A 23,250-nucleotide genomic window follows, 5' to 3' on the forward strand; every position below is an offset into this window, starting at 1 on the left:
TTATACAAAATTTATTTGAAATTATTTGAAATTTTGTATTTATTTGGTTAAAATATTAACACAGTATTTATGCGTCTTCATTTAACATTAGCATATCCATATTATGTTAAATTAACACAAAAATTTCTGTGGACCGTTGAAACATAAGATATCTGTTAAATTTAACATAAATTTTTCAACTGTGCATCAAATATAAATTGTGATTCAAGTGTTTCTTTATTTTTAAATCTTCAATATTTATGAAAAATATTAATTCTTTTGTTTTATCACATAGATTGTGATCCAAGTAGGCGAGGAGATGGACGGGGTGGCGATGGTGAGATGCGCAGCAGACGTACGTTCCGCCGATCACACAGGCAAAGAGGGCGACGTGCTTTACAAGGACATCCGCTGTCCCCTCAAGTATCTGCAAGAGGTGTGACAGCAGCCTTACCATTTTCATCAGGGCACGCGTAATAGTGGTAGCGCGATTGCGACGAGCAGTGAACGTCGTCGATGCTCTGATCTGCGAGATCGTTTCTCAGCATCTCGCCGTCACGTCGCCGAGAAGTATTACGATTGTCTGCAGTGCGCGGAGCAGTGTCGTCACGCGATCGACAACAATGGCAGCAACAACACCTACAATAACAATAACGACAACGGCGCTGTCGCCCGGATTCGCAGCAGTCATCATCTACCCATCTCGAATCTGTCGTTGTATTCCGACGTACCGACATCTCCGCCCGATGATATGAGAAAAATTCAAAGCACCAGAGATAATCTGGCAAAGTCCATGGTGAGACATCAATCCGGTCATCTAACGCCGGTGAAGAAGAGGTCGTCGTTGGCGCGACCGGTTCGCGTTCATGATTCCTTTGTACAACCTAGACGGCCGATGGCCGAGGAAGATCCTTATCAGGATCCGCAGCGGGACCAGCAGACGAAATCGTGCAAGAACCCCTGGTGGTGGCAGGATCGCCGTGATCGTCAGGAGCCTAACGCGTCGACGAGTTACGCCTATCATCGGGGCGGAAATGTCGAGGACGGAAGTGCCGGTTGGCCTATTCGTCTGCGACTCGAGCAGATGTTAGAGCTGACGTTGCCGCAAACCAAACGGAAAAAGAAAAAGAAGAAAAAGAAAAAGGCGACGACGGCGACGGCGACGATGATGTTGATGAAACAACAGCAGCAACACGGCAGACACAGTTTCAAAGATACCGAAAGGCTCCTCAAGGTACTCAGCATCAACAATGTGGACCAAGATAATAGGTACAACGTCAAACGATGTTCCGTCATGTAGAGATTAGGGTAAAATGAAGAAAAAAGAAGCAGAAGAAGAAAAAGCGTGTAACCGACTTCTTAGGAAACACCGTAGGACTCTGATACGCTCGTATTTGGAACCCCGCTTTCCGCGAAAATCGAGGCTTCGAGTCAACTTGTATTACTTCTGCCATTCAATAATAATTTTTTGGTAAGTTTTATATTCTATCATTTATTTAAATTTTATTTTGCAGAATATGAAAAAAATGAAGTAGTGTGGGAGAAAACATTTTTGTATTGTAATATTTTATCTTTATATCAGAGTTATTTTTTAAAAAATGCTTTTTATTTTTTTCATATTCAAATTATTTAAATTTGTATACAGTAAATTATTTTTATAACAGCATTTATGATAATAATTTTTTATTTTTTATTGATAATATGCATAATCTAGAGATTTATCGATCTCTTTATTTTTATAATTTATATACATATTTGTTAATGATTTTCATATTATCTTTACAATTGAGTTAATAACGAGAAAAACAATTATTTTGAAAAATTTATGTCATGAATTTTTCAATAACTGTCGACCTCGATAACGCGTAGAGCACTTTTTAGAAACAGAGACCGTTTTCATTTTGTTCTTCCCAGCCTTCCTCTCGATTTAGATAGGGATCATCTTCTAGTTGCGTATCTGATCTGCTATTCCTACATCTCGAAACGCAATATTTCCACCTTATTGCTTTGATCTGACGTTTTTACTTTTATAGAACGAAATGATCAACGTAACGATCCATTAAAAAAAAAATGAAAAAGATTATAGCGATGTTTAATGACTGTTGTTTATTATATTACCGTGTTGCATTTCGGTGTGAAGAGTACCGCATCGTGGTTTCGTTTAAGTCGAATGCACTTTATGCAAAAAAATATATATATATATATTCGCGCAGAGAGCAAATTCATCATTCGAATCTGCGTAAAAAGCGAACCAAAATATATATACTATGTTAGAGAAAGGAGAAAGTATATAAAAGAGCCAATTTTTTCATTCCACTAAACTGCCTGGGATCATCGCGGATGCTAAATCGCGAGCTCCTTCCAAGTTTTGCACCTTTCTCCGAATTATTTTTTATATCGAGAAACTAAAGTGAACACACACACACACATATACACACACTTATATTATTCTTCGTCGGGCGTGAAAATTATTAACAACGGCTTTTGCGAATCGTCCGTTCGTGATCAGAGGGATAGCTGGATGAAGGATGTATATCACATTTGTGATATCTTGCGATAGTTTGGAGGAAAATAAAATTACAAATATTAGAATGTATCTCTTATAATTTATTTTCAAGATTATCTAAAAATTTCTTTCGCCAACTTATCGTTCATTTTGAAGTTCATCGGTTAGTTCATCGTTAGTTTAATCAATTTATCACATCCCTGTAATCCAATAACGCGCACGGATCATCCATTTGTGAACTAACTTTAGCTAATATCGTATTATTAAATCAATAGCGTATACGATAGTATGTACTGGAGCAGATGTGACACTTTACGTTTAATTAGAATTAGTAGAGAATTTTGTGAGAATGTAATATATCTCCTTCGTTCGCTTAGCTCTTCGAGTTGTCTCTTTAACAGCAGTTATCCAGAGAAGAGCAGCGAGTATCTACCTACAACGGATGTACACGCGTAATCCAAGTGCCATACATATATATATATACATATATAGCGTCGCGACAGCCGATTAATTAATGCCTATAACAAAAATCTAAGCATTTGAATGAACGTTCCAGTATTAAATATACAACGAGCGAAGAAATGCGTGATTCGACGTAATTTCCTGTGATTCGAGATGCATCTCCTCCTTCGTTGTATATGGTAGATAAACCCACATGCATATAAATATATAATGCGATCCTCTGTCCGCGAATGTGTACGTCACATGGGAAAGAAGAAGAGATCGATTTGTACGAGTTCGTCGCACGTTAAAATCGTACGATTAATATAAAAACGAGTACGGTGTGTTGCTAATTTTCATCGAATCTATTCATACAAATTTGCAAAACAACGCACTATTTTTTGCCGATGAATCGCGTACGAGTTTGGGTGGATTTTGTCGGTCTTAACATCTGCGAATCAAGATAATCGTAGATCTAGATTAATGCAAACGGGACTAGATGGAGAGGGAAATATATTGATTTTATTACATATATGTTATATTGTATTCTTGTATTCTCACGAGTGTCCTTATACTTTCGATATCTCTGTCAGATTATTAACTCTAGCATAGAGACGTAAAGCTGTTTCAGCTATAACTCCTAGTATTTTATAAAAGTATTGTTTATTGTGAGTTTAAGTGAGACCGATTTAGCACAAGATCGAGATGACGATCGATGGCATTGAATAACATGTGACAAAGAACGTTAATTTATCACGTTAATGAATCATACACTGTGTATGCGTATTTCTTTTTCTTTTTTTTTTCATTTTAACTTCGCCAATGGGAGAGAAAGTTTGATTCGCGATCGGCGTGAGAATGTTGTTGCGAATTAACTGTATAAGGTGTGTGATGTAATCCTCAATGTGTTGGATATGTTAATGAGTCTAGTCTATTTACAAAAGAACCTTTGCTATACACCTTGTGCAAATGTATCGTTTGGCCGGAAAAATAGACTGCACGAAAATATATTATCTATATAAATATATATGCATATATGTATCGTGTGTATGTGAATACCTTGATACATGTAGTTCTCCTCTTTTTTTCTTTTTTTTTTCAAAATAATATACCTACATACAAATTTTTTTTAACTCCTAAAATAAATCTGTAAGATTCGTTTTATAAAATCTTCTTAAAATCAGAAAATAATTTGAGAAAACTTTTATTTAATTCTGTAAATAACGCAACTTTACAAATAAGAGCTCTTCACAAATGATAATTACATAAATTGAAGTTTTACTTGTGTTTTACTTATATTTCGAAAATACATGCTTATATCTCTCGAAAATAATTAGGGATGAAGAAATGACTGGACTTAAATGAACCTATTTGAATAATAGGAAAGCGTCCCCATTTTTATTATCGTCGCAGATAATGTATATAGAACAGCGGTATTACAATTCTCGTTAAAATTCTCTCGTTAAAAAGTTTCTTTCTCATTAAAAAATCTCGATAGTTTACTCGTCGGACAATGTATACAAATATAACTTGTTGTCGCTGTTAACAAACAGCGACAAGAATCATTTCAAGAGGAACAAAAAAATCTTTTCAGCCAATATAAGTAATAATTGAATACTTTTCATTCAATGCATTAAAATTTCAACATCTGTTTCGATTGTCAGCCGAATGTCGGGTTCTTGTTCGACATTCTACAATTTATATTTAGCTCCTTTGATGATGGGATACTTGTCGCCGGTGCAAACACCTCGGAAATCATCCAGGGACAGATCCACGATCGCTACACCACCGAGTCCCTTGGATTTCACGAAGGTGGCCTTGTGGCCGGCAGTGTCCGGATCCTCGTAGCCAGCCCAGAGTCCTTCTGCTCCAGTATCAGGATTGTAAGACTGATAAGCGTAGCTACCGTACTTCTTGGATGGATCGCTGACACGTCGAAGTCGTCCTGCCGCGTGTTCGGTTAGCTTGGCACATACTTCAGCGTATGAGAGCAGTCCTGGTTCGTTGGTATGGGGTCCAGGAGCACCCGGACCATCGGTCACGATAGGCGGCACGCCGGAAATCTGGCTATCGGCCGTCAATTTCCACGTGCGAGCGAATGTGGGGATGCCGACGACAATTTTGCTGCCAGGGGTGCCGTTCTCCAACCAGTATCTGTAGAGTTACAGATTATTTTTTATTGGATTGGATTATTAAGAAAACAATGTGTGTACGGAACATTTCCGTATTGAATAAACAAAAAGAGAGAGTAAGTAGAAAGAAATCTGAATTTGTAATCGATTTCAGATATTTTCATTGTTATTAATGTATGCTAATGTGTAGTCAATAATTAGAAGCAGTAATTAATAAATAAAATAAATTATGCATTATGACAAAGTCATTTATGAATTATGTATTATATGAGAAAGAAAGTAGAATTTCAAATTTCACGAGAAAATGGATCAATATTTAAAAATCTAATCAAATTAAGAAATGAGGCTTGTAATTTTTTTTTAATACACGCTGTGCTTTGTATAAAATAACGTGGGAAAAAGGTAGCTAGGTTTACCTTGTCGCAGCATCAATATTGTCATGTCCCACATGTCCGTAACTGTTATAAATTGATTGTATTACACATGTTAAAATATATATATATATATATAGCGAAAAATACTTTGGGGACGTGTAAACAATGGATGCGTTATGAGGGAAACAGGTTTACCTTGTCGCGCTGTCGACATTGTCATCTACTACGCGTCCGTAACTGCCATAAATCGGTGCCGGGTAATCAGCCTCTTTCGCGCTGCGTTCCGGTGTCCTTTGATCCAAAGCGAAAAGATTCACGGCTTCGATGTTGGGCGCTAACAATCTGACATCGTAATAGACTGTCAAAAAGAAACATATAATTATACGAATAAATATCTCGTGATAATGTTAACTCTATTATTAATTATATTATTTTAATGTTATTAGATTTGTGTACATTGCAAGATGTACTAACCGCTAGCGTTAACATGGGGCAACACCGTGACTGTCAGAGCCTTGAATCTTGGCCTAAGTTGCGTCTTGAGGTCACGGACTAGGATAGTGAAGCCATCACGATGTTCCTGTTCCTTGGTATCCTGGAATTTTCCATAACCCAATTTCTTCTTGAGACCGTGCCAAAGAGAACCTAGAGTACCGCGCTGCTTCTTGGGCTTAACTGGTGGGAACTGCCACGCCAGATCGATTCCATCAAAATCGTAGTCGTTCAACAAACGATTCACAGAATTGATGAATTTCGTTCTGCCTTCCGAAGTCTCCGTCTGTCAAAATTCCAGGCAAATTTTTTAAATTATTTGATTTATTTTTATCACAATTTTATTTGATTATTTTAATAAAATTGTACTCACTAATACAAGGTACTTGTGTTCGTCGTCATAAGGATCGGAGTTTCCTCCGACACTAAGATAGATCTTTAAATCGGGGAACGATCGCTTCAGCTGCGTTGTGAGTCTGTAATAAGAGTAGCCCGATCCGGTATCTAAATTCGGCGAGCCAGGAACAATTTCAAAATCGCTATTGATATGAGCGTATCCATAGACCAAGTGAGTGCAGAGAGATAAGGCTGATCTGACGTCATCAAGTTGAAACTTTGCTGGACCTGTAAAGGAAACGAAGCAATTTTGCGCATATTTCGAATTTTCGGTAAATAATAATAATAATTTACATAAATAATACTAAACAAAGAGATATGTATATTATCTTTCAATTGAGTTTCCCACGTGGAATATACATGTTGAATTTATATTGCCATTTGCTTGACCTTAACATTCATCGTAGCACAAGTATGACAAAAACTCTAGTAAATACAAACCGAAGCTTCGATGTATATGTCGATGTGTTACTGGTTTTAGATATGTTAAGAACATAATAGTATATAATTATATAACAGAGATCGCGTCAAAGAGATATTTCAAAGTGTGATTATTTGAAAAAGATGATTTTTGAAAATTAAACATTAAAATAACAATGTCGCGTAAATATAACGTTCTTCACATTTATTATATTTTTAATCAAATTTGAATTTATAAATATTATATTTTTGCTTGTCCACTTTTCTCTCACCATAAAATTTGAAAAGCACTAAAGCAGAAAATTATCTCTCATCCTTAAACGATATTTTGGAATTAATATAAAAATTGTTTTTTTAATTATGTTTTCTATTTTTAAGATAGTATAATGGAGAAATTTTAATTTCACTATTTTCACGCTATTCTTATATAATGTCTTATTACCAAGTCTTTTGTTACAAGGAAGTTTCACGTTTATTTACTGATGAAAAGGTTGATAGCGAAGTTTTCAAAAGCGACTAAACAAGTTATAATTATAAATGTTTTTCTGATCAATTTCGTGTGAATGTGAATGATAAAAAATAATAAAAAGTGACTCACCTTGTCTTTCATAGGCGGTACTATTCCAATAGCAGACCACCTTGGAGTGCTCATGAGGATCTGCACCGAGCACCGTCTGGATACATAGCGCTGCGAGAGCGACTAAGAATAACATCTTCATCCTTGTTGTCTGGAATTATAACACGAGGTATTAATTAATTAATCGTCTTAAATTTGATCGATATTAAGTCGACTCTACTGTGCAACGCGTCAATTAATAATGATTAATGTGAAGACACTTCATTTTTTATAATTTTGCCAAAACCAAACCGAAATATTTTAGCCACAGAGTAATATTGCGACTCTGTTTTTCAAATGTAACGTCTTCTATTTACTTGACGATTTCAAAAGTGTTTCTTTTGCGTCTTACCTTCAGTAACGAAAGGAACGTACTGGCACGTTGTTGCTCTTCGTCAGGAACTATAAACCTCAATCCGATCTTCAGTACATAAGTAGTGGGGTCCAGCTGATATTACGTCAGTCCCGTGATCGTTTGTCACTACGTATTGGTCATGTACATATGTGTATAAATGTACGGTATATGACAACAGTCGAGGTGCGTCGCGCGAGAATTCGTCAGACGACAGTCAAAACTCACGCACACTAAGTAAGCGACTCAAGGTCGAAGGTTGCGAGAAAGTATAAGAGATGAACCGATACGAAACGATCGAGTTATTAATATCATTTGTATTATTAACAATTAACGCGTACTTTTCGTAAATTAAGCGATAGCTAGAAAATTGACATCTGATATATATACACATGTATATTCTACTTTTCGAGAATGTGCATTTCTTCGTAAAATTTATTCATAAAACTTATGAATAAATGCAGCAAAATTATTCATAAAACTGAATCTCAATATACGAGAAGAGAACATATATGTTCATAAAATAAAAAATCCATTACGAAACCATCTTGTATATCTCTGTCCTCGAAAAGATTCTGATTTTTTAGAGCGAGGCTTTATTCCTGTAGATCTTGAAGGATCGTTTGCCGACGCATACATAAACGATCCATGGTGGTTTCTAGATTTTATTCTGAGACGCTTCGAGCGTATAAAACTCACATACATTTACACATGCCTTCTGATTTGCAAATAACATTAACGCGGTGCTAACGCGAACATGTTAAAGCTAGTGCAGCTGCGAACAATTACAAATCTCGAAATATATTTTGCTAAAAAATATAGGTGAATTATAAGATATCGAAATTTCTTTCACAAAGATAAATTTTTAATCTTTATTAAAAAAATGTAACATTTATCACATAATATTTGGTACATTGAAACAAAATGTTAACTTTACTAAACTGTTCAACTATAAATTATTATTTTGTTAATGAACACGTATATTAGTATTTAAATCAAATACACGTTTTGTTATATTTAATATATTATATATTTAATTTAAATATTTCTATATGTTTAATTTACAAAATAATATTTAGTTAAACGATTCAGTCAAGTTAATAACTTTTTTCAGTATATTAATAATTACGTTACGATTATCGCATTTTTTCTATTTTTCGATTTATTCATTTTAATTCGCGTTTATTATTTTATTTTTTTTAAACTTCCAAATTCTCGAATTTACCTCTTGTAGAATATTTTTCAAGAGAATTCTGTTATTACACTGAAAAAATGACTAAATTAATACATATTTAGTTCAATACTGCCAAATGAATCATTTATTTGAAACAAATAAATATTTATTTATTTTGAAAAGGATTTTCTTATATCAAATTAATATTTTTCATATCAAATAAATATTATTAGTTTCAAATAAATGATTTATTTGGCAGTATTGAAATAAATACTTATAAGAATTAACTAAATTTTTTTCAGTGTAGTACTGCCATTTTTTAAATGAAATCGCTGATAATTATTTCGGCAATATTCGGAAAGGATGTTCTTATCACGGTATGTCTGTTTGTGCGAATATACTATAAATTGTCGTGTCCAATTATCCTCTTACTAGCTTCTTCGGAAAGATTAGAAGAACTCACGTATCAGCAATTTTCGTGCAAGGATGCACACTAAATTATTTCTCTGCAAAAAATTAATGAATTAATAGACGAATTAGCCGAATAAATAGATGAAATGAACAGGAGTTTATTTCGTTTCAAATTATGCGCGAATATACTTAATATTTAACATACTTTATTTCTAACATTAATCATTTTACGAAAAACGGAATACAAACGTATATATAACATAAAACACAAATTTTTTATTCATATTAAATATTATTTTTATGAGAATTATTTAAATAAAAATGCTTCTTAATTTTTTAAATTTAGGATTCTAAAGTATAAAAGTAGTTGTATTTTTATAGTTTTTTTATTTTATAGAAATATGATTATACGTAAATGTTTTAATTTTAAAATTTAAAAACGAATCTCTCGAGTCTCATTAATGAAACTTTTCTTAGGTACACATGATTCGATAAAACAAAACTTTTTAATTGAATTGTTGCAAAATAAAATTTTATTCGTACAAGTTCTTTTCTTCTATATTCGTTGGATATTCGTTGAATAGCACGAACTCTGGACAAGCGAATAACTACAGAACATTTGCTAGTCAAGGGGAATTATCGAGTTGAAAAAGATTAAAATGACGAGCATGCACGAGCGAATATAGAGTGTGTTTGCGTTCTTGATTCTGCTGCAAAAGCTCTTTGGTTTATCGAGAATAAGGTCTGCAGTGATAACACGGGTAAAAGGTTAAAGTAAATAAATGATCTTTCTTACATCTTAGGTGTGAGAAATGTGAAAGCACATATACACAAACAAATCCCCTATATATTTTCTATATACTACTATAGTAAACGAGATACGATGTCGATGAGGAATATGACAAAAAAGTATTTCCACATTAGTTAATATGTAATAGCAAACAAGATAAATATAACGTTTGCATTTACAAAGAAATAAATTGCAAATTTTTTGCAATTGTTACAAGCGGATATTCTATAATTTATCATTAAATACATAAAGAGATATAATTATATCGAGATTGGTTTTAATTAATATAAATGTGTTTTCTAAAAAAAACCTAGAAAAACTAAGCAGGAATAGATAAGAAATTTTTAATAAATCACGTTTCTACAAACAAGACATATTTGTTATTAATAATAAATCAAAATATTAAAAAAGAAAAGTACAATTTATTGTTACTTATCTCACTTATTTGATTCTTTTAAGGGGAGTAAAATATTAAAAAAATATATTTAATATAAAGAATTCAAAATAAAAAAAATATGTATTATCAATATTATATTTCAGTTTTTTCATTAAAATACATGATAAATTCGATTATATCTTATTTTTCGAATTGCAAAGACAATAGTTTTCTGCGCACATGAGAGACAAGCGAAACGCTTTTAGCATATTGACATGTATATCGGTTCCAGGAACCGATAGGGAGATGGAAGATGCTAGAATTGCTTATGTAATGGTTGTATGAATCAGAATAGCCAACAAACAACGTCTAATATGATACATTATTTATTCTGTGCTCCGATAACTACGACCTTATTCTCGAAATGATAAAAAAAGCTATTAAGTAACCAAGTTTTATTTTTATAAAATAATTAGGACGTCCTACTTTTTAATCATTCTTCACCACTCTAGAGTCCATTTTTCTTTAACAAAAATAACAAAAGTTCAATTTATCACATTTATTATTTTCCTCCTTTTTTCCATTTTTAGTATCATATATCTTTTTAAAACTCTATAAAACTAAATTACATATAAACTCTATTTAAAATTAAATAATCTAGAAAAGTTTTGTTGTCCAGTTGTCTCAATTAAAATTTAGTTCACAAAGAGATTTGTTTAAAAAATTTTTTTCCATTAAAAGAAATCAATCACGTCGGAAATGTACGTGATTATATCAAAATCATTAATGGAAATCTTTATTGATAATATATATATATATATATATATTATCGTATAGTTCGAAACGCACATATTATTGATGGGTCATAAATCTTAAGATACTTTAAAAGGAACAAATTTGTCGATAGAAATTTACAGATTTATAGAAAAGCATTTGACAAAGTTTTTTTATCACTTTTATTATGAAAAGAACATTATGTACATTTACAACGCCTCTCTGTATACGCGTGTATATATAACTGTATCTCTAAACTATAACAAAATATTACGTTATGCTCGTCATGTATGTAAACTACTTAAAGTAATTATTTTTAACAGTTGAATCGTAATTTTTGAGATTATCGGTAAAAATAAAATAAATAAAACGCGAATACTATTGATCACTCTTTCACGGTTTGCTAGATTGAATCAAGTTTATTAATGAATGTTAACTTGACGTCAATTTATTTACATGTATGTCAATTTGACGATACATTTATTTTTAATCACTTTATTGGTAAAAACCGACAATCTACGATTTTTAGCGACAACGGATATCTATAAAAAGAAATGAGATTAAAAGAGTTTGTTGACGATAAGTCAATAACCAATGTAAACTCTCTTAATGGAAAATGAGAAAATCGATTGTCGCCATCATAATGGATATCATGAAAAGGTTTGAATTGGATTGCAGTAGCAGGGATAACTTTGCATTATGCAAGATCACATAACTCTACTATTGATAATCTATAATGTATTATGAGAGATCTCTTTTCTAACGATAATAACAATTTTTAAATGTAAAAAGAAGATTGGGCGGAGAATCTCCCAAACTTTTATTTACATTTATACAAAATATCTACATTTATACATTCTGCATTTTGCATTTGTACAAGTAGTAAATAGATCAACATCTGTACCCTGAGTCGCATGAATATTATAGAATTTATGTAGAAAGAAGTCACACACATTCGCGACCAGCTTCATTATTTATTAGATAAAACATTTTTTTAATTCAATTTTCTAATGATTATTAATCGAGTCCAATAGTATTTGCATAAGTTAGCTCTGCTAATGCAATACAAGCCCAACTTAACGCACTTGCATTAGTAACAAAGTCACGAGTGTCTTAAATAATGAGTGCGATTAGTCACTCTTAATGTACTTCACTCCGTGCATCACCGCTCTGCATCTTAATCTAGAAAAATACAGCCTATTTCGTTCTCTTTTCTTTTTCCAGAATCTACATTTTGCATTTCTCGGAAAAAGATTTATTAGAACCGCGTAACCTTCGTCAAACACTCAAATGTCGTTGACGATATATGTATATGCACCGTATATATTATATATATATTATATATATATATATATATATATATATATATATATATTCGTTGCGAAAACTTTCATATGAAATTTTAGATGTATGATAGTGTATATATATACTATCATACATCTAAAATTTCATATGAAAGTTTTCGCAACAAAGAATAAAGATAAAATATAACTCGTATTCTCTCTAACTCTTCTCGCGAGATGATCATTGAATGACTCATGCAGATTATAGTACATAATAAGTATTCTTCGCTGATGAAACCAGGGACGATTGCGAACATTGGTCAAGTTAGGTCAGGTCGACTAATTATTTTTCAGGCGTTTTCCACTGGTAGAATCCCGATCGTCGGTCGCGTAAAAAAAACTTTCGAAGGATGATGTTGACTTTATAACCGCTTACCCTGCTTCAAATTATGCGGATACTCGAGCATGTCGCCCTCGTCTGAAATTGAGATACGAGAATAATTTCACGATCGCGACTTTTGAACCGCACGTTCTCTCTTATTCGATTAGTCTCATTAAATTACCTTCTCCTTCATCCTCACCCTCCGCCAAATGGATATCGTTCTTTTGCTGCGGCTCTTTGTCATAATCGCCACCATCGTACTGATCGTCGCCGCCGTTAGCTTGTCCATCGTCCAATCTAACATCAGAAAAAATTATTTGTAATGATAAATTTGTTGGGATCAAATATATGTGTGAATACTTTAGAAATTAGAATTAAATGGAACGACTTACCCAGGAACACGACCCAACTGATTAAATTCTTCGCCTATCTCCTGTACTCCTGCTCTGAACAAAGCATCGTTCGCTCTTCTCTCGACGATCTGATCGCCGACGTGTCGCGGAGCAGGAGGATTCGCGACGAACGGAGGGTCGAGATTGCCGGCTTCGACGATCGGTTCCTTTTCCTCCTTGCTGTCTGCTAAAGCGAGTTTTGGAAGCTGAGGTGGCGGTTGCAAATTATTGTGAGCGTCATCTCGTTTTCGGACCTCCTCCTGACGTTTCTCTTCGTTGTCGATCTTCTGCTCGATAATCTCTGGAATCGGCAATACGCCGACCGGCAATTTGACCTTTGACAGAGATCTGGCTGGTAGCGGTGCGACCTTGTCGATTGAAGACGGCGACATCAAATTAGCATTGTTCGCTACGGTGGAGTTTTCCATTTTTCGCGAACTCGCAGAATCGCGCGCTGCACTCTGAAAAATATTTTTCACAAGATTATATATACGGTACAATATACACAAATTTACAGATAGAAATTGCACGTCGACAATTAACGTTATCATGAAACTGGTTGTAATGTGGCAGTTGTCATCTCTCAATAAATGTACAATAGTATTACTAGACGAACGAAGGAATTGTACCTTTAGAATTAATTGCTAATTTGCTAGGAACAGCTTGGGAATTGCAATATAGTTTTTTGTTATTAATATATTTGACATTAAAAAGTTAAAGCTTTATAGGATCTCTAACTCACAATCAGACAAAAATGTGCAGAAGTAATTGTACAAGGAGAAAAATTTTATTTATTCTCAATATATTATTCAATTAGCAATTTATCAAATAACTGTGATCTACAAAGCTGTAAATGCAGTGCATAGGGATTTTAAATATTATATAAGATATGAGGTTAAAAGTTACATTATTTAGCAATAAAAATGCAGGAAGAGAAGCTGTACTACGCGTTACGTAAATAAATACAAGCTTTTCTCGCAGTTCAACAAATTCTCGACACATTCTTTAGCCTGGCAAAAGTAATATATTCAGTCTTATTTAATGTAAATCAACTAGCGCTAAAATAAAGATGTGACGCAAAAGTTAATAGTTAATTAGGTTGGTATGAGGTTGCCAATAAAAATACAAGCAGATAAACATAATAACAATTTATTAATACATTTATAGAACACAGATTTACAGGCACATTCAGGACGATTTTCACGATCCATATTATATGTATATGTACAAAAATATGTCATATTCCTAATAGAAGTGAACCTTGCAAAACTATCGCGAAAAAATATTGCTCAAAAAAATTATATATGTACACAAATAGAATCTTTAAATTCTTTAAACATCCGATCACATTTGTTCGTCATATATCAACAAAAATTATATATTATATCTACAAAACTGTGCCAACAATTGCAAAAAATAATAATAATAACTCCTAAAGACATCTCTAACAATACAACAACTTTTAGAAATATTATCTTACTGAATATACATAATAATTAATAAAAATAATTGTTTATAAAATTTATAAAGATTCCTTTAGGCGATTTGGGATTTACATAATATTGCAGGATTAAAAGCATTCATTTTCAAAATGGTATTAATATCAATAGTATATGTTATAAATGCAGATGTGTGTACGTGTGTATTTTAAACATAAAAAATTAAACGGTTTTTTTAAAATCAATTTGTTATTGCATTAATTAATTCACAAATATCATTAATAAATATTAATATGTATGTCATTTTTATTACATGGCCGACGCGAATAAAATTATTTGAATTTGAATTACATCACGTGTCACGTATATTCCAAAACGCAGACATCTAGAACAAATTCTACGCAAATACGATTTACAATAATTTAATTTATAATAAGAATCACTTTAACTTTGAGCAGTAAACAAAAAATATAATATAACGCAGTTCCAAAATAAATAATATATAATCTTGATTTATTAAATATGCATATGAATTCCTGCACTTTGGTTATATACAGTATTCATTTAATAAGAACAAATTCTGTTATGTGTCTGGTTAAAGCAGTAGTATAGAGAGATTACAGTTCCAAGAAAGAAACAATTATATTTTGAGAAAGGTTTAGTAGGAAAATAGAAGAATTTTACTATTTTTTTCTATTTCTATCCTACACCGACAATATCTACATAATTAATAAGCAGATAAAACTACTATTACTACTATTAAAGAAAAGAATATAATTAATCCAAAAATATTATTCACCACCGCCCTATTTTATAAAAAACCATTAGTTGATTTAGAGACTAAAATAATAGCAACCACTTTTGGTTTAAATTAATTAAATGTTCTTGACTCATGTGATTACTCGTCAGTTATAATGTAAAAAAAGTAAACAAAAATAATTATGTAAATTATTTTGTCACAGTTTATTGTTTAATATAATCATTGTATGTCATGTCGATTAAGAAATAAATTACTGTTAATATATAATTATATATTAACATGTTGCTAATATAATTATAATTATTAAAATTGTTGTTGTAATAATTTTAATATAGTGAGATGTTAAATATATTTTAATAATTATATTATTATAATATATAGTAATGTGTGATAATTATATTATAATTACATATACTTATATATTATAATAATTATTATATAATAATTATTATATAATAAAATTAAATATATAATTCATTATAAGTGCAATAATTATATTATAATAATTACTACAATATAATTAATAACAATAAAAAAATTTCATTAAAAAATTATATTACATAACAAGAATCAATCATTCATACGACTCACGAATTATATAAAAAAATCTGATATTGTCTAATACAAATTGAAAACAGTCCAATCATAAGTGAGTAATAATAAATTGAAAATTTAATGAATTTCGTCGTGTGATATATTATAGTTAAGGATCCCGTTTACTCTTTCCTGTAGCTTTTGCAGTTCGTCATCCTCTACGCGAGCTTTGACACTGATCACTCGACTAGATGCGGTCGTAGACGCTTTCTTGATGGCAAGTTGTGTTAACGGTTGTTCGGCTTGCGAGCCCGACATCGCTTGATTGCCGTCTTGCCTCGGGCCATTGTTGTCTTGTGAATTCAGCGGTGGCGACATTACCTGTCTCCTTTGTTCTTCATCGAGAAGATTCTCGCCTACGTCCTTTACATTTGGACGTTCGACAACATTTCCTTGCAATTTTTGCTGGAAGTCGTTACCCGAGAGCTCCTCGATCTTTTTTTCATTTGGAATAATGTTGCCATTCTTTTGAACGAGTTTAGTGCTGTTGTTCGATTCGTTGACAATCTTGGTCAACGTTTTATCTTCCGAGGGAGCTGGTTTTCTGTCCGCGCGATAGTTGTGAGATGCGTATAGTGACCGCAGCGGACTTACCTGTTGTTGCGATTGCGGTGCCGGGATCGGTTGCGAGTCCTCCTTCTGCAATGCTGACTGCGGCGCCGACACCCGAGGAAGTATCGGCACCGGGTTAGGAGATGTGCTTTTCCTGTAGATCCTCTGAAAAAACATAACACAATCACAATACTTACGGATCTTTAATTTTACCCATAATTGTTCTTATTTTTGAAATTAATCTTGAATATTTGAAAGAAAACGAAAAATAATACTGACCTTGTCAATAATTATAATATATAATCATATTTTATGTTCTATGTTCTATGTTCTACGTGTGTTTGTACCCTATAAGACGCAATTATAACTATCTTAAGGTGTTATTTATTTTATACATATCGTAACTGATAAACGTATATTACATATGTATTTATATCGAAGAAAAAATATGTACCTTAACGCTGTCTAATTCAAGCTGGAGCTGATAAATTTCCTTTCTAAGATGATCGATGGTGCTATCGCTATTGCCGTGTACTTCCACCAATTCCTTGTACTTGTTCTGAAGCTTAAGGTTCTCATTTTGTAATTCTATGAACTTGGTCTTCAAATGCTCCAAAGGTTTCGTTCTGTTCTCTTCCGCTTGCCGGAGGCGAGCACGTAGGTCCTGCAGCGTCGCTTCCAACTTCTTGGTTTCATCCAGTGCCTGCTTCTCGTGTTTCTTACACTCGTCCTTTAGATCCTGATGTTCCGTTTGCAGGAGATGATAGGATTGCTGAAGCGAGTCGAATCTTCGCATCGCCTCTATGCTATCCTTGTCACGTAAGGACTTTTCCCGCGACGCGCGCTGCTGCAATTCTTGTTTCACTGCGGCGTTAGAGCTTTTCTCCTCGGCCAAGGACTTCTCCAGCCGAACTTTGTACTCAAATATAACTAAAAAGGACATATACCAATTATTTAGTTGTCAAAAATGTGAACGAAAAAATATTTTTCACAATAAATTTATCGATCTATGAAATATATAATGACTTTAAGGCCCTAAAAGGCACGTCCAAGTTAAATCTAATATTAGCAACTGTGAATCCTTTGATGCACATGTTTATATCATCTTACCTTGCAGTTGGGCGGCGAGAGCTTCTTGCTGATGAGCGCATTGTTCATGGAGTTCCCGTAGCCTGGCCATCTCCGAAGTAGCGGCACGATAAAGGAGAAACAACAAGACAATCACCACCCCGCAGCCTCCATACAGAGCCAGGCGGCCGCCTCGGCCTCTGCCAAGCAGCGGACCGCTCATCCTGTTGACAGTAAAATTCATTGCATTATCTCTTGTGAAAACAATTGGGTTTTATACACGGAATCATATCATTACATCGATATGTTATGTCATAAAATGATACATGTGATGTATAACGTGATATGATAGATATATCTTCGCTCCCCATCTATTGAAATGTATATTAATACAATATTCATAAAATATTATTAAATTCTACTCTAATCGCATTAATGAAAAAAGATACAAACTTCTCTCCACTTTTATGTTAACGTTAGGGTAATTGTAGGTATATTTATCGAATGCATAACTCTTGATTTTCTATACTTGTGCTAAGACAGTTAGCCAATGACTAATGAAATTTGTTTGTCAGGGTTAACAGACACAGAGAGAAATCAAGGACCATGAGCAAAGATCAAAATATATTAAAACATAACAGTACTTTTAAACATAAACACAATAAAGATAGAGATGTTTTTGAATGTTAATGTTATGCTTACATATTCTACCGTTATTCTCTATCTCTCTAATATTATAATATATTATAATAATATTAATTATAATTTGTTTATTTTCTCTTCTATTTCAGAAATTTTAAATAATGTCTACATACTGGAGATAGTCTATCATATGTAGAGTTCGAGTTTTGAAATATATGTATAATTAAATATCTATCGGAAGCAATAACAACAAACGAAACAAGAACGAAAATGTTAAACAAGAAAGCAACAAGAAGAGATAAAATAATTGTATAATTCTACCTTGTCTACGACACATATCTGTACGTATCTAGCTTTCAATTTATAAATTTTATTATATATATTTTTATTCTTTTCAAAATAAAATAAACTGCAAAATATTATACATATATTTTCCAATTTCTTTCTTCTGTAAAATAACAGAAATATTTTCTTTTTGTTTGTTCTTGCGTAAAACAATCGAAATATTTGGTTTATTTTTTTTTCTCGAAATAAATTCTTTTTCAAAAAAGAAAAATATATATAAAATGGTTCCAACATCTTTAGTTATTTTAGGATATCGTATCGGCAAGAAGTAAATCTGGTCAGTAGAATGTTCGGATGTCAAAACGGAAGTTAGGAAAGTTCAATCATCAAAGTGAATTGGAAACAAGATTACATAAGTAAATTTTACACTGAAAGGTATTTATACAAATTCTCTAATTTTCTCCTGATTTCTCAAAGATTAAATACAAGTTCATGAAAAGGGATTTTCTCCAAGTCTTTTTGTCATAAAATGCCTCAGCGAATAGTATAAACTATGACAAATTACATTGATTGATAGAGTGACAAGCCAAACAATCATTATGTCAGTGTAAGGCTTAAAGAAACTTTAGCTATACTTTTGTTATAAACCAGTCACCGATCATGAGGATTAAGTATCCCATTTCGCAGAGACGGATTTCTTTCAATTCATTTTAATTCGTCCATCTTTTATCGGGTCGTCTCGCATTCCTTTTCCGACCTACAGGCGAATTAATGAGAATTTTCACCGTACAGCACAAGACAGGGGAAGGAAAAGTGGGGAGGTGACGCAGCGGGGGTAGTTGGCTACTTAGCAGCTGAATTCGAGTTCACTGACATTTCCGAGCACGCGCGATGCGAGTCTCGTTTCATTTACAACAACGACGACGACGACGACGACGACGACGACGACGACGAAGACGACAAACGCACGTGCACCATTCGCACGGAAAACGTGACGCTCGCCTTTGCAAGCGGATTCGGCCTCGCATGCCTCTGGCATCCCGCCATATGCCGAGTATTCACGGAATAGTGAATCCTTGATTACGTATACGCAGGGTAATCTGGCAGAAAATACAAATGCCTCCTCCGCGGATTCCTGAATTAATTCACAACAGAAGAAACTATTATTTCATTCGAATTCTACATGTTTATTGAAGTCTCGAATATTTTAACGATACATTTAATCAAATAACGAGCGATATGAATTTATGTCAATCATCAAATGAAATGCATATAAATTACGCTGTAAAATGTGCCGCTAATATTTCTTGTACAATAGATACGGAAATGTTGCGATTCCAAACACCGCAAGCAAATACCACGTGTACATATGTACACCCATACTCTAAATTGTTGACATTATTGTTAACTGTTGACACTGTAATGCTGGATTGACCGCAGAATGTCTGCCGAGGAATTATTGCGATAATGCAATCATATCGCGAGTATTGTACAATAAGATTCGTTGTATAATATTAAGATAGCCATTATTGAATCATATGCATACATAGACATATGTATACATATTTAATTGAAAGTCTATTCATTGACATTAAGCAGATATATTTTATTGAATCTTTTTGCAGAAATAACAATAATTAATATAAACTAGAAGCACGTGCCATTTTTTGTGGATATAAAATGAGCAAATTTTTACTGCAACGGGAATTCATCGATTGTCTCCCATTAACAATAGGTAATAATTTTAAAAGTTATCTTATTGTTAATTATTTCCAAGAAATACCATTTGTAACTGCAGAAGTTTTGTCTACATCGAGTATACTTTTAACGTTAATTATCTCTCCTTTTTTTCTATAATTTCCGATAAAATATGTTTTTCCTTACTTATGCAATTACGGATTATCTTATACGCCAATTAGACACATATAAAGTTTATATTTTCATTCGTATTGCATGTATCATTCTTCTATATTTTTAATTTTTTTCTTTTATCTTTTTTCCGATTTTTTTATTACTAAGTCCATTATTAAGTCTACGAAGCGTAAAAACAAACCAAATTAACATAATATTACCGTGAATAATAATTATTCAAATAATTGTTCTCAATTCTATGATGAAGCTTCGCAATTAGAGAATAATAGTGCACAAAATTTAAAAAGCGGCAGATAGTTTAGTTTAAAATTGATTTTAAAAAATTGAATATATATTAAAAGCATAAAAGCTTGAATATTACAATGCACTGCTTAAGAGACGTTTTTTCTTTATAATTAAAAAATTAATTAAAGAGCCCTCCAATTCATAAATTTATTTTTATGGCAATTTAAATATCGGAAATTCTTCAATAATTATTCCAATATCTTTCACACAACAAAAATATTGATATAAATAATAAATATTAATTTACATGCTTATTAATAAAAGTTTATTATAGTGTTCTTTCATGTAGAACGAAGTATATATTTATACTGCATAAACGTGTTTGAATACAATTATTGTAGCATTGCACTTGAACGTGACATATTTTTTAATTTTTTATCTAATATTTATATAAATCTTAAATATTTAAATCCAATATTTAATACTCAAATACGTTTTATCAAATTGTGGAAGTGAGATTGGTTCGCAAGGCTGTATGCAGATAAAGAGACTATCGCGTGGATTTTTTTTAATCACCTTTCTCTATCTGTCGCGTTGGATTTTTTAATCACACGACCATTAACGGGAGGTAACGGGACACGTAGACAAGTCGCGTGTCTTTGTCGAGCATCTCGGGAGAGCAGCAGACCGGCAATCCGAACGAAAATTCCCTAAACGAAGGAATTTGCAACGTATACACGTGGAATCGCGCGGATGACGTTTTGTCCCCCGAAGTCGTCTTCCTTGTCAACATCATCGTTGTAATCTACAAAATATCCCATATCGCGAACTCTACTGCATTAATAGCAAACATGACGATTTAGCATAATCATGTGTTAAAAAAATAATCCTTACACATGCGTTCATTCGTATTTATACGCGAAATTAAGATTCTTAATAAAACTACTCTGCGAAATTAACTTTAATTCTCATTAGTGTAAATGGCTGTTTAAGCGATTATTAAAAAGAAGTGTTATAAAAGCGCGCGTTATTATAAATCCAATGCAAAAGACGTGAAAAATATATACTTTTATTAGAGAAATGTGCATTAACGTAATGCTGAAATGAGAAACATAAATACTTTGCACGTAAGATTATTTATACGCTTCTGAGAATTAATGAACGCGTAAGCTGCTGGAATAAAAAATATCCTTCATCCGAAACACTTTTACGCAATATACCATATACATTTACAATTTTACGCAATATAAGAGAAGATTACAATATTAACACAAACGTTCATAGAAGAATTAGCTTTAATTCTCATTAGCTAAAGTTTTCGTCGACAACACAATTTTAGAGAAATCAAAACCGGTTAAAAAAAAATTCTCTCCACAAAATCTTTTCACGATAAACATCATTAACGATTCGTTTACACGAGATAACCTCAATCCTCGCTATCGTAAACGTGAAAGCCTTATCGAAAGCAAAGAGAAAAAGAATTTCTTTTTCTCAAGAGGAGCTGCACATATGCGCGTTGACACAGCTCAACTGTCATTCGCGAATGTTTACACGCTGTACCTCTATACATATAACACATACATATATACACACCTCGTGTACCCGGTGCAGTCGTCCACTCAGCTCCTCTTCATCGCGGGTCCCGGTCCGCCTCCTAGCCAGCGTCGGTCGCGAGGGGGCCGCGTCGTAGGCGAAATGGCGATGACGCGTTGGAACGACTCCGACTCCTCGACGACTCCTCCTCGTAGCGGCAGTCCCGCTGATGCCTCCTAGTGATGGCGTCGTCGTCGTCGTCGCCGTCGCCGCGCTCGCATATGGCTGGGTCGCGATTTCCGTCGAGGAAAACGCGGGGTCGAGACGACTCTACTCGCGCGAACGTGGCCGGCGACTCCTCGCGCTAGCGTCGTCGAGAGTGACGCGCGCCGCGGAGCGGAAGTGCACGCGGCGCAGACATTCCGCGGCCGACTGACAGTGGCGCTGCCCGCGGCTCGCGCGCGTGCGCCGCGCTCGGCCAATCGCGAGCGAGCGACCGAGTCGATCTATCGCGCGCGAGAGTATCGACTGTACGTATCGCTGCAACTTCTCGACGGTCTGGGACGCCAGAGTCGCGAGGAGCTCGTGGGATCGAGGTATACATCGTACTTCATTATTTCTTTTTTAAGATGTTAATTCAAGTATTTTGTGATTAGATAGTGAACGATTAAGTTTTCAGATATACATTTTTTATTCGCTATGTTTTTATTTATATATATACGAGCTTGAAAATTTGACGCCATTAATATTTGGTTATATTTTTACAGTATTATATCGTTCGCAATATGCTCTTGATGTAAGTGTTTGTTTATTGTGACTGACAGAGAAAAGAATTTCAGGAAAAAAGAACAAAACAATAGAAAAAATTGCGTCGAATAATATATATTTCATGTCCAAAAACATCCCTTTCAACGATCCTTTTTTACGTCGACATGAAAACCATCTCATATTTATCTTGAATCTTATCTCTATTTATCAAAATACATTTCT

The 23,250-nt window shown here is 33.4% G+C and overlaps 5 protein-coding genes and 1 long non-coding RNA gene across 10 annotated transcripts in view; 4 read left to right on the forward strand and 2 right to left on the reverse strand.

Annotated features, from left to right (window-relative positions):
* Stacl (SH3 and cysteine-rich domain-containing protein) overlaps positions 1-502 on the forward strand; it is a 53,043-nt gene extending 52,541 nt beyond the window's left edge. Inside the window, 1 exon segment of the mRNA XM_029323221.2 lies at positions 275-502. Coding sequence (XP_029179054.2) covers positions 275-421 — 147 coding nt within the window. The 3' untranslated portion in view covers positions 422-502.
* Positions 437-6,131, forward strand: LOC114946422 (uncharacterized; the record flags this gene model as incomplete). The annotated part of the gene is made up of 1 exon (XM_085489712.1): positions 437-6,131. A coding segment is annotated over one exon (843 nt), but the record flags the coding sequence as incomplete, so codon positions are not given.
* Idgf4 (Imaginal disc growth factor 4) lies at positions 4,303-7,794 on the reverse strand. 2 transcript variants are annotated; one of them, XM_029322870.2, is made up of 7 exons: positions 7,709-7,793; positions 7,339-7,468; positions 6,298-6,548; positions 5,907-6,210; positions 5,628-5,790; positions 5,475-5,516; positions 4,303-5,080 (listed from the first exon to the last, which is right to left on the reverse strand). In XM_029322870.2, the coding sequence occupies exons 2-7, from the start codon at positions 7,457-7,459 to the stop codon at positions 4,618-4,620; spliced, it is 1,344 nt and encodes a 447-aa protein (XP_029178703.1). In that variant the 5' UTR covers positions 7,460-7,468; positions 7,709-7,793; the 3' UTR covers positions 4,303-4,617. The 2 variants fall into 2 exon arrangements, with proteins under 2 accessions (XP_029178703.1, XP_029178705.1); XM_029322872.2 differs by lacking the exon at positions 5,475-5,516 and having other exon boundaries at positions 7,709-7,794.
* Positions 7,795-11,397: 3,603 nt separating this feature from the next.
* On the reverse strand, positions 11,398-22,681 carry LOC114946436 (uncharacterized). 2 transcript variants are annotated; one of them, XM_029322914.2, is made up of 7 exons: positions 22,321-22,681; positions 17,746-17,927; positions 17,090-17,565; positions 16,678-16,800; positions 13,291-13,751; positions 13,080-13,195; positions 11,398-12,994 (listed from the first exon to the last, which is right to left on the reverse strand). In XM_029322914.2, exons 2-7 carry the CDS (start codon positions 17,924-17,926, stop codon positions 12,939-12,941), a joined length of 1,413 nt encoding a protein of 470 aa, XP_029178747.1. In that variant the 5' UTR covers position 17,927; positions 22,321-22,681; the 3' UTR covers positions 11,398-12,938. The 2 variants fall into 2 exon arrangements, with proteins under 2 accessions (XP_029178747.1, XP_029178748.1); XM_029322915.2 differs by lacking the exon at positions 22,321-22,681 and adding an exon at positions 18,157-18,258.
* Positions 16,927-19,729, forward strand: LOC114946437 (uncharacterized). The gene is made up of 3 exons (XR_003822616.2): positions 16,927-18,686; positions 18,940-19,065; positions 19,423-19,729. It is a non-coding gene; the product is annotated as an uncharacterized LOC114946437 (long non-coding RNA).
* Positions 22,682-22,788: 107 nt separating the features above from the next.
* Positions 22,789-23,250, forward strand: part of LOC114946586 (uncharacterized) — a 38,594-nt gene continuing 38,132 nt past the window's right edge. For all 3 annotated transcript variants that reach the window (XM_029323151.2, XM_029323152.2, XM_029323153.2), the window contains exon 1: positions 22,789-22,856. The gene's annotated coding sequence lies outside the window, so the exon portion shown is untranslated. The remainder of the gene's footprint in view (positions 22,857-23,250) is intronic.

The sequence above is a fragment of the Nylanderia fulva genome, unplaced genomic scaffold (genome assembly GCF_048542155.1).
Source record: "Nylanderia fulva isolate GAGA-0341 unplaced genomic scaffold, ASM4854215v1 Scaffold9, whole genome shotgun sequence".
NCBI classification, from domain to species: domain Eukaryota; kingdom Metazoa; phylum Arthropoda; class Insecta; order Hymenoptera; family Formicidae; genus Nylanderia; species Nylanderia fulva.

Excerpts from the sequence above, each read along its gene's own strand:
- Idgf4 (XM_029322870.2), bottom strand. The coding sequence starts at position 7,459 with ATGAAGATGTTATTCTTAGTCGCTCTCGCAGCGCTATGTATCCAGACG. Across the intron at positions 5,791-5,906 it reads GCCCCATGTTAACGCTAGCG|TCTATTACGATGTCAGATTG; the intron begins GTTAGTACATCT and ends TCTTTTTGACAG. Across the intron at positions 5,517-5,627 it reads AATGTCGACAGCGCGACAAG|TTACGGACATGTGGGACATG; the intron begins GTAAACCTGTTT and ends AATTTATAACAG.
- LOC114946436 (XM_029322914.2), bottom strand. The coding sequence starts at position 17,926 with ATGAGCGGTCCGCTGCTTGGCAGAGGCCGAGGCGGCCGCCTGGCTCTG. Across the intron at positions 13,752-16,677 it reads CACCGCAATCGCAACAACAG|AGTGCAGCGCGCGATTCTGC; the intron begins GTAAGTCCGCTG and ends AATATTTTTCAG. Across the intron at positions 13,196-13,290 it reads CAGTTGGGTCGTGTTCCTGG|ATTGGACGATGGACAAGCTA; the intron begins GTAAGTCGTTCC and ends TTCTGATGTTAG.